This window comes from Leopardus geoffroyi, chromosome A1 (genome assembly GCF_018350155.1).
Source record: "Leopardus geoffroyi isolate Oge1 chromosome A1, O.geoffroyi_Oge1_pat1.0, whole genome shotgun sequence".
NCBI lineage: Eukaryota > Metazoa > Chordata > Mammalia > Carnivora > Felidae > Leopardus > Leopardus geoffroyi.
The window spans coordinates 24963047-24976087 of NC_059326.1; the positions used below are offsets into that span (position 1 = coordinate 24963047).

Genomic DNA, 13041 nt, shown 5'->3' on the forward strand with positions numbered 1-13041 from the left:
GGGCAGAGAGAGAGGGAGACCCAGAATCCAAAGCAGGCTCCAGGCTCTGAGCTGTCAGCACAGAGCCCGATGTGAGGCTCAAAGTCCCAAACAGTGAGATCATGACCTGAGCCGAAGTCAGACGCCCAACCGACTGAGCCACCCAGGTGTCCCTATGATTTAATTTTTAATCATAGCTCCGTTTAACAGTGGCTTGTGCAGTTCCTAAAAATTTAACAGTTGGCTCTTGTGAGTCAGTGTGGACCTGACTCTAGCACACCACTAAATGGGCTGTAGTTTAAAGGGCAAACATCTGGAATTCATATTCTGAAGACATTATTTTAGGAATTGTTTTTTAACTTTACTGTCAGTTTCCTTATCTGTAAAATGGAGTTGATGGCTATATCAATGTGTTACTATGAAGAAAATACATGTAAAACAAAGTAGCATGAGTGGCTGGTCCATGGTGACTGTTGGAAAATGGTATGGACAGGAGTGAGAATAGCTCTCAGCCTTCCTGTCTAATATAAATTGGCTTTAGGCCCTTTATAGGAGATGAACATCAGCTTTGGAGATTTAGGTTGTTAACAGATACCTAAATCTAAGTGTGTTGCTGATCATAAAGGTTTATATGTTCAGCATTATCAGTTTAGTAGAGAGCTAAGTTGACATTACATTAAGAAATTTAAAGCCTGGGGCACCTGGGTGTTTCAGCCAATTGAGTGTCAGACTTTGGCTCAGGTCATGATCTCACAGTTCATGAGTTCCAGCCTCGTGTCTGGCTCTCTACTGTCAGCGCAGAGCCCACTTTGGTTCCTCTGTCTCCCTTGCTCTCTGCACCCCCGTCTTAAAAACAAACATTAAAAAAAAATTTTAAGCCTGATTTTTACTTTCTCTAGAAGAGAAAGCCCTCAAAGGTGCTGAATGCCATGCATACCTAAGGGTTATAGTTAGAAGATTCAAGAGTGATAAGGTTTTAGGAAATTGACTATCCAAACTTAGAGAAAACTGTTAATAAGCTAGGATACCGGGGTATTAACTATTTAGAGTGATCTGTCTGGCAGGATAACAAGTGCTGTTCGTTTCTGTGATATTCCTACTGCAGCACATGGGCCTGCTGATCTTAATGTAATAAATTTCTATGGGAAAGTCATTTAGTTTAGGTAGGGGCACCTATAGGTTAGATAACAGTGTTGCTAAGATAGGTTGTGTGTGATTTTTCACAAAATAACTATAATTCTACCCCTTCTGTCCCACTGAATCCAGCTCCAGCGTGTCTGAGTTATGAGGTGGATAACCCATGATCTTGTGGGGAGACATTCATCAATAGATAAATTGTAATTCTATAAAGTACGATAGTATGACAGAGAGATGAATAAAACACACAGTGGAGAGAGTAAATACCTCCATGGGGATCCACAGAACATTTCACAGAGGGAAAGGATATTTGCCCTGAGTGTTGAAGGATAGGTAGGATGAAGGAGGGGGCAGTGCAAGTTTAGCAAGAGGAAAAAACCAACACACTAACAATAAGGAGTTTTAAAGGACTAGTGTGTTTGAGAATCTGTGAAGATATGTGTTCAAAGAATGGAAATTATAGCATGTGAATTTGATAAGGGCTGAAGAGGTGGATTAAGTCGATCAGATTGTGAATAGTCTTAATGTGTCAGTCAGGGTTTGGCAAGAGAAAAGAGATTTGTACGCCAGGAATCTATTCTTGTTCACAGATTCGCCTCTAGACCCTACAACTAGTAATTTCACTTAATGAATGAAAAGTGATTCTGATGTGTAGCCAGTGTTGGGACCTCTGGTGGTCTGGGGCATCTGTGCTCCAGTGGGGCTGCTGAACACTTGAAATGGGGCTAGTCTGAATTGAGCTGTTCTGTAAGTGTAAAATACGTAGTGAATTTCAAAGCCTTGATATGTAAAATAAAAGTCAAGTGGCTCATTAATAATTTTTGTTTACATGTTGAAATGACAATATTTTGGATAGACTGGGTTAAAGATATCAGAATTTTAATTTTCCCTGTTTCTTTTTTCTTTTTAATATGGAAACAATAATATCCGAAATTACCTATGTGGCTCGTGTAACATTTTTATTGCAAAGGATGGGTTTGGGCAATCTGAACCAAATTTAACACAATGGAACTAAATTTAACACAGAGGCGCGAGGTAGAGTCAGTAGGATTTGATGACCAAAAGAATGAGTGGAGGGGACATGTTAAGCCTAAGTAGGATGCTATTAAGTAAGATGGGGAAGACAGTGAGTTGAGTTGTGGCCCCTTTTGTGTACTAGGCTTATATCACGGACAAGTAATTTTTGGCACTATTTTCAGTACTTGTACGGATGCTAGTATGCTATTAGAGTCCCTGTTGACATTCAGTTGCATTATGTTATGTTTAATAGTTCCAGAATAACAATAATATCACTAATAATATTACTGAGAACAGTTTAAGATTTCTTTGTAGTTCTTAGGATATATCCCATTAGGGAAATACCTGTGAAATCTGTTAAGGACATATAATCAAATTATTGTATGTCAAGTCACTTGAAACAGTTCTTCTCTGAGGTCAAACCACAAAATTGATAACAACAGTTGCATTGCTTTATTTAATTTTGATTTTTGTTCTAGGGTTTCTTTTTATTTTATTTCATTTTGTTTTTTCATCATAAAACATTTACATGGTTGCAGAGTTAAATCTCCCAAACAGTTTACCTTCAGAAAAGTCTTTTTATCGCTTGATTGTTCCACCCTATTACCAATAGGTAACCACTTTTAGTAGTTTGTGGATTATACCGCTGTTTTAACACACACACACATACAGATCCAAATTGTATGTATATGAGTAGATACACAAATTACTGTTTATGTAGGGGTATTTCTTCTTTTTCTTAGATAAAAGGTAACATGCTGTATACATTTTCTTTACCTTGCTGTGTTTACTTACTACTGTATCTAGGAGACCATTCCATAGCAATATGTAGAGATATTTCTTATGTCTTTTTACATTTACGTAGTACTTCATTGTATGAATGTATCATACATTGTTTAACCAGTCTTCTACTGCAGACATTTATTTCAGTCTTGCTACAGCAAATAGAACTTCAGTGAAGAGCTTTGTGCACTTGTTTTTGGGTTTTTTTTAAGTGTGTCTTGGGAAGAGATAAAGCCCTCAAATGGAACTGCTGTGTCAAGAGTAAAATCCTATGTAATTTTGCTAAATAATGACAATTCTTTTTCAAAGCATTGTTGCCTGCAGTGTATGATGGTGCCTTTTTTTTTTCTACTTTGTTAGCATATGTGGTCAAATTTTTGAATTTTTGCCAATTTGATAGGAAAAATAGGGTGTATAATTTTTATTTATGTTACTCTTATGAATGAAGTTAGACATCTTCCTATAGATAAGGAACATTTTCTGTGAATTCTGTTCATGTCTCCTGCCTATTGATTTTTTTTTTGGGGGGGGGAGGGTTGGTTTTTTCCTTTTCTACTTTTAGAATCCCTGTCTTGTAGGGATAATTTATTTATGATATTGGGTACAGATAATTTCCTTGTTTTTTCATTTATTTTATTTTAATACTTTATTTTTCAGTTTTAGGTTCATAGCAAAATTGATCAGAAGGTACAAAGATTTCCCCTGTGACTCCACACAGTCACAACCTCCCACACTCTAAATATCCTGAACCAAAGTGATACATTTCTTAAAATTAGTGAACCTACACTGACATCATTATCACTCAACGGTCATAGTTTGTATTAGGATTTACTCCTGTACATTCTATAGGTTTGGACAAATGTATAATGACATGTTCACCATTATAGTATCATACAGAGTAGTTAGACTGCCCTAAAAATTCTCTGTGCCTATTCATTTTTCTTTCCTATTATCTCCTAGTAACTACTGTTTCTTTTACTGTTTCCAGAGCTTTTCCTTTTATAGAATGTCCAGTAATTGCAATGATACAGTATGTAAACGTTTTAGATTGGCTTCTTTCACTTAACAATAGGCATTTAAGATTCTGCCATGTCTGTTTATGGCTTGATAGCTCATTTGTTTTTAACCCTGAATAATATTTCATTTTCTGGATGTGTCAGGTAATAGTTTATCTATTCATCTTTAGAAGGATGCCTTGGTTGCTTTCAAGTTTTGGCAATTTTGGATAAAGCTGCTATAAACATCCTTGTTTGGGTAAATTCCAAGGAGTGCCACTATAGGATTATATGGTATGAGTATGTTTAGTTTCCTAAGTTTTAGTTTCTCTAGTTGAGGAAGTTCCCCTCTGCTTGTAGTATGCTAAGAGTTTTTATCACGAATGGATGTTAGATTTTGTCAAATGCTTTCACTGTATCTATGGAAATGATCACATGATTTTTTCTTCTTAAGTCTGTTGATGTGATGGATTATTTTAATTGACTTTTGATTGGTGAATCAACCTTGCATGCCTGGTATAAATCCCACTAGGTTGTGTTGGGCAGATCTTTTTATATATTGATGGATTTGATTTGCTAATATTTTCAGGATATTTGCATCTATGTTCTTAAGAAATATTTGTCATTACAAGAAGATTGCGGTGTCTTTGTCTGGTTTTGGTATTATTTTGCTATTAAATGCTGTCTTCATAGAATGAGTCAGGAAGTATTCTCTCTGCTTCTATTTTCTGAAAAAGACTGTAGAGAATTGCTCTAATTCCTTTCTTAAATGTTTGATAGAATTTGCATGTGAATCCACCTGGGCCTGGTGCTTTCTGTTTTAGAAGATTATTAATTATTGTTTCAGTTTCTTTAATGGAACTGAATAGCTTACTCAGATTGTCTTTCTTCATGTATGAGTTTTAGCAGATTGTCTTTTTTTGAGGAATTAGACTATTTCATATAGGTTATCAAATTTGTGGTCGTAGCATTGTTTGTAGTATTCCTTAATTATCCTTTTAATGTCCTTGGGATTTGTAGTAATGTCTCCTCTTTTGTTTCTGATATTACTAACTTATGTCTTCTCTCTTTTTTTCCTAGTTAGCCTGACTAGCTTATCGATTTTATTGATGTTTTCAAAGACTGGCTTTAGGTTTCTTTGATTCTTCTCTGTTGATTCCTGTTTTCAATTTCGATTTCTGCTCTAATTTTTATTCTTTTTCACTGCTTACTTTAGATTTAATTTGCTCTTCTTTTTCGAGTTTTTTAAAGGGGAAGCTTTGATTATGGATTTTAGAGTTTTAGAAATGCTGTAAATTCTTCTCTAAACCCTGCTTTCACTGCATTCCACAAATTTCGATAAGTTGTATTTCAGCTTCATTTAATTTGAAATATTTTTAAATTGCTCTCAAGGTTTTTTCTTTCAGTCATGTGTTAATTAGAGGTGTGTTTAATCTCCACATATTTTGGGATTTTCCAACTAGCTTTCTGTTATTGATTTCTAGTTTAATTACATTGTGGTCTGGGAGCAAACATTGTGTGATGTCTGTTCTTTTAAAAGTGTGTTTTATGGTCCAGAACATGGTCTGTTTTGTGGTGAGTGTCCCCTATGAGCTTGAGAAACATGTGTATTCTGCTGTTGTTGGATGAAGTAGTCTATAGACGTCAGTTGTATCCAGTATAGATTGATGGTGCTTTTGAGTTAAACTATGTTCTTACTGATTTTCTCCTTGCTAGATCTGTCCATTTTTGACAGAGCGGTGTTAAAGTCTCCAACTGTAATAGTGGATCATGCCTTTTCCTTACAGTTTATATCAGTTTTTACCTTATGTATTTTGACACTCTGTTGTTAGGCACATATATATTAAGGATTTTTATGTCTTCTTAGAGAATTGACTGCTTTATCATTATGTAACTCCTCTTTTTGTCCCTGGTCACTTTTCTTGCTTTGAAGTCTGCTCTGTCTGAAATTAACATAGCTACATCCACTCTCTTTTGATTAGTATTAGCACAGTATATGTTTATCCATCTCTTTTCCTTTTTTTCTGTGTCTTTATATATAAATTTATTTCTTGTAGACAGCATATATTTGGGTCTTATTTTTTAGTCCACTCTGACAGTCTCTGTTTTCATTGATGTAGTCCATTGATGTTTAAAGGAAGTATTCATATAATTGAATTAATGTCTATTATATTTGTTACTGTTTTCTGTTTGTTACCATTGTTCTTTGTTCCTTTTGTCTTCCACTCTTGTGCCTACTATGGTTTTAATGAGCAATTTTATATTATTCCAGTTTCTCCTTTTCTAGCATATCAGTTTACTCATTTTCACTTTTTTATAGCGGTTGCACTAGAGTTTGCAGTGTACATTTACAACTAACTCTAGTTTACTTTCAAGTAACACTCTAGTGCTTCACAAGTAGTCCAAGTACTGTATAATAACAAAATATTACTAATTCTTTCCTCTGGAATATCCTAAGTGGTACTGGGATTTTCTGCTCCTTAAAGGTTTGGTAAAATTCCCATGTGCAACCAACTGAGTTTGGGGGCGCCTAGGTGGCTCAGCCAGTTAAGTGTCCGACTTCAGCTCAGGTCATGATCTCGCGGTCTGTGGGTTCAAGCCCCGCATCGGGCTCTGTGCTGACAGCTCAGAGCCTGGATCCTGCTTTGGATTCTGTGTCTCCCTCCCTGCCCCTCCCCCATTCATGCTCTGTCTCTCTCTGTCTCAAAAATAAATAAACGTTAAAAAAAAAAAGTCTGGTACTGTTTTATGAAAAGTTCTTTATTTTTTTATGGAAATTAGACTTTTGCTTTGAAGTCAATTTTGTCAAATTGTATTTTTCTAAAAAATTATTTCCTCTGGGTTTTAAAACTTTCTACATAGAGTTGTGAAGAAATCTCATGTTTTTCTTTATTTTTCTTTGTTTTAATGCCTATTTTTATTTTGTTATGTCTGATTCGGGATACTTTTGCTTTTTCCCTTTTTTCTTGATTTAGGTTAGCCAATGATTTTCAGAGAGTTGGCTTTTGGATTTATAGATTAGTTCTTTCTCTTTTCTAATACATTTATTTGTTTTTTCTTTTATTCTGTCTTTGCTTTACTGTGTTCCTTTTTCTTTTTGAATTGATTGAGCATTTATTTATTCTCATTTGATTTATATTAGTATTAAAGCTTTTCTCCATTAAAAGCTTTAGCTGAATTTATGGATCTGATCTTATATGTCATGTTTTCATTATTATTTTCAAGAAATTCTCCTCTTTAGGTTTGGATTTTACCTATGATCCAATAAGTTTTTAATTGTACATTTAAAAATTTTAGGTCTAAGAGCCTTTTGTTTGTTGTGTGTGTGTGTGCATGTGTGTGTATGTTATTTCCATTAAAAACAATAACTTCTCTGCTATTACTCTTTATATTTCTATTTTTTTCAACTTTACCGAGATTTTTTTTGTGGCCTAAGGTCGGTTTATCTAAATTTTCCCTGTGTGCTTGAAAGGATGGAGTATTTCCTATTTTTTTGGTTTTCAGGTTCTCAGGTATATCTAAAATATCTACTGTTTTGATCTTCTCTATTTTTAATATCATTGTCTGCTTGAGGTCTTGATTTGAGACTATCTTGTTAAAGTGTCTTGTGTCTCTACTTTTCCCTACCTCTCTTATACTTGCTGCACTTCACTGTGTGTATGATGCACAGATACAACGATAAAAACTGTTCTCATTTCATAGTAATGTTTTTAACGCAGTGTTTAGAGATGACTTGATTTTGGTGATCTGTTGAATGTCCTTTGAAGTACAAACCTGATTTATTTGTGGCTCTGCTTATTGTGAAACAATGTAATTTTTGTGATCACTTCATAAAAGAAAATCTCCATTAACCCTATCATGGGATTTTTCTTCAGTGGTTATAAACAAAATATACTACAGTTTCCCAAATACAGATCTACATTTCTTAATTGTCTGTGTTTCTGTAATATTGAAAGGATCTGAGATTGTAATCTGTGAATGATTTAAAATTTCGCAATGTCAGCTTGTTCTAATAGCTATCTATAGACTGGGCTGAGTTAGCTGGGCTAATGTTCAGGCCAAAAATCAATGAACCATTATTGTTCATTTTTTAAAGTTTTCAACCTTCATCAGAAGTGTCCACTTGAAAAGGTTTCAAAACATTAAGGTGAGAACCATAATCTCAGTAATAGTTTTTTTCTGATTGTTAATAGCTTTGGTGTAAAAATGTGGTAATAAATTATAGGCAAGAAAAATTTGGATCAACATTAATCCTAGAGCTTCTGACAGAAAATTAAGAATTCACTAATAATGTTAGTATTTTGTGTAACTAAGCATATTTTTAGAGCAAAAGGGTTTGGAATCATTATTCTTTAAAAGATGGGAAGACAAAATCCTTTGTATGAAACATTGAGTGTTTAAAACTTGATATTCTTCAATATAATAGAGAATTACTACTAGGAACAATAATAGCTTTAAGCTAGTAATGGACAAATTTACACAGTTGTTTTAAAGTGAATATTAGTACAAGGGGGGAACTTCATTGCTATATAAGGGAGTTATTTTTTGACCAAATGTTCTGTGATAATTTTTATCTATTAGTTGCAAAGGAAGTTTCTCCAACTAATTTTTTAAATTTTTTAAAGAATGTTTGTTTTGAGAGAGAGTGTGCATGTGTGTGTGTGTGTGTGTGTGTGAGAGAGAGAGAGAGAGAGAGAGTAGGGGAGGGGCTGAGAGAGAGAGAGAGAGAGAATCCCTGCAGAGCCCCATGCTGGGCTTGATCTCCCAAACCATGAGATCATGACCTGAGCCGAAATTAAGAGTCTGAGGCTTAACCACCTGAGCCCCCGAGGGACCCCCTAAGTAATTTTAGAAATGTATAAGGAAATGCAATGAGATTATGTGGGATAAATGGAAAAGATAGTTGAAGTAGATTTTTTTTCCCTTCCCATCTTCTTTGTCTCATCTAATACATATTAATAACATTCCCTGTCATTAACAAAGAACAAACATGTTTTAGGGATAAACAGACTTTAGGAACAAAATGTCAGTTGCACTCGTATGGCCTAGGGTGGCTTGAACTAATAGTTGTGGATAAGTCAAAGGGAAATAGTTGGCTCTACTTTAAGCAGTAGACAAAGTTTGATGTGATTGCTAAAGAATTGTTAGGCTTTAAAAAATTTATTTTTATTTTTTTAGAATTGTTAGTCTTAACTTTCCCTTTCAGCACTGTTATGGACTATATACTTTGAGGGTCCTCTTACTACAGTAAAACTAGATCCTGAATAAGTGACAGCAAACACATTTTAAATGCATTGCTGCTTTCTCAAAAATGTAAAACAGCAGCAAAAACAAAGAAACAAGAACAGAAAATTAAATAGTAAATGTGAAAGCTAGTGGTGATCTTACGACTTTTACTAGTATTAGAGCAGGTCAGAGACTAAGCCTTTTCGGTCCATCTGTGGAGACAGAGTTGTTGAATTGGAAGATGGAGCTGAAAAATTTATCCAGAATACAGCACATAAATACAGGTTACAGATAATGTTGAAGAGATTCACAAGTTTGGGGGAAATACTTAGAAAGTCTAATGTACCTCTCATTGGAACTCCAGGAAAAAAATAGAATGTAGGAGAGTCAATTATTGAAAGGAGTAGTGCTGTGAATTTTTCTGTAATTGATGAGACAAAGCTACAGAAGGCACAATACATATCAAATGGAATATTATTATGCAGTTGTAAAATACCAGAATCGTGGAGAAAATACCAGAAACACCCCAAGAAAAAAAGGGAAATCCTCCTACAAAGAAGCAACAGAATGACATCAGTAACAATGGAGGCCAAAAGACAGTGGGATAATATTTCCAAAACGTTAAGATAAATCTGTCAACCCATAGTTATATATCCAGCAAAACCGTTTTTCAAGAATGAAGATATAATACAGGCATTTATAGATAAAATCGAGTGTTGGCTACTAGGAGAACTTCACTAAATAGAGAATGTCTAAAAAGATATGCATCAGGAAGGTAGTAGCAAATGATTTAGAAGGAGGGTCTGAAATGTGAATCGTAAAGGCGAACAGAGAAAATGTTTACTAGGTTGGACAGTCTGTTTTGTGTTGGCCTATGAAATCGTCGGAAGTGTGGCCTTGTACTTTGAAGAGGTGAAGCGTGGTTCCAAAAGTGTAGTGTAAATTGCTTTGCACTCACCAGAACCCATCCCATCACTTTTTCATTTTGTAGATGCATCGTGGTTTTGGGGAATTGACCCTGGTTCACTGCTGGGGCCTGATTAGTCTAATTCAGTCACAATAATCCCATTCTCTTTGCTAATTCGGTTCATTGAGGAACCAGGCCTGAGTCATTTCACCTGCGGCCATTACTTTGGTATTAGTTTTTGATTTATTGATCGGTTTGTTATTGATTTAGATGTGGTCATGTGACTGAAGTTGGCCCACTCAAACTGAAGGAATGAATTCTCATTTCGTGATTGAGGGAGAGCACACTGCGAGAACCTAGATTGCTTTTTATGGGAAAAGTAACATGCCTTAGTGTGAAGTCAGCAATAGGAAGGGCAGAGCTGTGAGAGGAACAACACAAGAAAGTTTGATGTCTAATGATTTCAGTTATGTTACTACATCACCCAGCCCTGAAGTTCACCTTATTTTATGTGACTGTACTTTAAACTTACGTCGTTTGTAAGCTTATAGTACCTTGTGTAAGCTCCACCCAAAATTTATCCTGCAAAATAAGTTAGACTTTATTAATGCAAGTATAATTTCAGTTCTACACCAGGAGAGGTGGAAGCCATATGCTGTGTGCTGCTGTGGCAAGACTAGATTAATTTTAGTTTTCATGTTTTATTGAATTACATTGGCAGATTGACGTGCCCAGGGAAAATGACAGAGTGATAAAGTGGGAAAATTCCAAAATGTTGGTGTGTGATCAATGTGAAGTGTATCTTTGGCCTTGTCTAAGAAGATGTTGAAGAGATTTAGTAACAGTGTTCAGATATTTAAAGGGCTGATGGGTGACAGATGTTTAGATTTATTTTCCCATGATCTAGAGGTGGGAACTGATTTCAATCAGAAATTCTGGAGAGGTGTAAGAGAGTTGTGATCAGTATAAGAAAGAATTTTTTGATACTTAAGAGCTGTCTGAAAATGGGGACTAAGGGGTGTAACAGTGAAGAGAGATCAGTGTTGACCTAGGGAGTAAATATTTTTCCTTCTATTCATCTACTAAGACTTCCATAGCTATATGATACTTAAGAGATTTCCTACATAGGGCAGGAGAAGGTTGGATTATGTTATTTACAGAGACTCCTAACATTTTATGACTTTAGTTGCTAATCAAATTATTGTAATACTGGTTTTCAACTTTTTTTAGCCTCAGAGCTTTTTTTAAATCAAATTCTTGGCAATGCCTCTTTACTATCTAAAAGTAAAATTCATGGGGTGCCTGGATGGCTCAGTTAAGCATGCGACTTCGGCTTAGGTCCTGATCTTGTGGTTTGTGAGTTCGAGCCCCACATCAGAGCTCAGCTGACAGCTCAGAGCCGGGAACCTGCTTCGGATTCTGTCTCCCTCTCTCTCTCCCTCTCCCCTGCTCACACTCTGTCTCTGTCTCTCGAAAATGAAAAACCTTAAAATTTAAAAAGATATTAAAAAATAAAATTCATAACGAATATTACCTATCCATACATACAATGTTTATGGAATAAATGTGAATGTACTGTAAACTAAAAAATAAAATGAAAATAATTTAAAGTAAAAGCCTGCAATCATTTATTGCATTTCTGAAATGTAAGAAGTTTTTAATACCAGCTTTTCTAAGTGAGGCATAGATTTGTTTGACAGCAAAACCTAATTTTAATTGACATGAAGCTAATTATAGTCTTTATACAATTGGCGATTTCATGTTTTGCTACAAAAATATTAGTATGTTTGAGCACAGGTTGCTGCTGTAGACCCTGTTGGTGTTGTTACTTAGCATACTTTGAAGTCCAGAAAAAATTCTGAATTCTTAAAATATCTCATCCCAAGTGTACTGGCTGAAATGCTTTAGTTCATTAACAAGTATTTCAACATGTACATGTTCTGGGATGACTAATTTAGAATACATAATAAAGTAATCAAACGGCTGCACATCTTTTTAAAAAATGTTTTTAATATTTATTTTTGAGAGGAGGGGAGGAGGGGCAGAGAGAGAGAGAGGGAGAGAGAGGATCCAGAGTGGGTTCTGTGCTGATAGCAGAGACCCTGATGGCTGGGCTCTAACTCCAAACCGTGAGATCATGAACTGAGCCAAAGTCATGAGATCATGACCTGATGCCTAACCGACTGAGCCACCCAGCCCTCCCCTCACCCCCAGCTGCACATCTAATTAATATGTTTGCTTTTAAAAGAAAAGGTGACAAGTTACTCTGTTGTGTTAAAAAAACAATAGCAATTCAAAAATTACATAATTTATTTATATAGGGTGAATATTGGAAATATTTATGTTATTAATGATATTTATTGAGATGATTGCATTTTTAGTTCTAAATCTGTTAAAAATGCTTTGCTACACACTTGCAGGTTATTTTATTTTGCAGTATCAACTACTACTTCTCTGAAATCCTTTTCAACTAAATTAGTAGTCGGGTATTACATGCTACTTTAAGTAGAAAACTATATTTTTCAATAATTTGGAGACAACTTCCTATAAAATTTTTTTGATATAAATTGTACTGATGTAAGATTATAGTAAATTTAATCCATAGAACACTGAAAAGTTACATGGGATGTAGAATAGTTCCTCATTGATAATCCATGGAATATATTTTAAGAATAAAAATAATTGTGTCCCTTTTTTTCCTTTTGTCTTATATATAAATAGGAGTTAGTCCTTCCTTCCTTCCTTCCTTCCCCTCCCTTCATACCTTCCTCCCTCCTAGTATTTTTCCATGGCTGGTTCCACTCTTGTAGAGCCTTTTCTAATATTTTTGTCAGCCTTTATTTTCATACCATATGTGTCATTTAGCAAGTGATACACCATGACTTTGTACCTAAATATGTAAAATTTAGGGCAATTATAATATATACTAGATTTTTTTAAAAAAAGATTTCAGAGAGAAATTAATTTGTGTTGTAAGCAGCACCATTTTATGTTTGG

General features: G+C 34.9%; 1 protein-coding gene across 17 annotated transcripts in view; it reads left to right on the forward strand.

Annotated features, from left to right (window-relative positions):
• ZC3H13 (zinc finger CCCH-type containing 13) overlaps positions 1-13041 on the forward strand; it is a 98302-nt gene that overhangs the window by 12727 nt on the left and 72534 nt on the right. For 8 of the 17 annotated variants that reach the window (XM_045476604.1, XM_045476678.1, XM_045476615.1 and 5 more), the window contains exon 5: positions 8008-8058. The exons of the other annotated variants lie outside the window; for them this stretch is intronic. In XM_045476604.1, coding sequence (XP_045332560.1) covers positions 8008-8058 — 51 coding nt within the window. The remainder of the gene's footprint in view (positions 1-8007; positions 8059-13041) is intronic. 17 annotated transcript variants of the gene reach the window in all.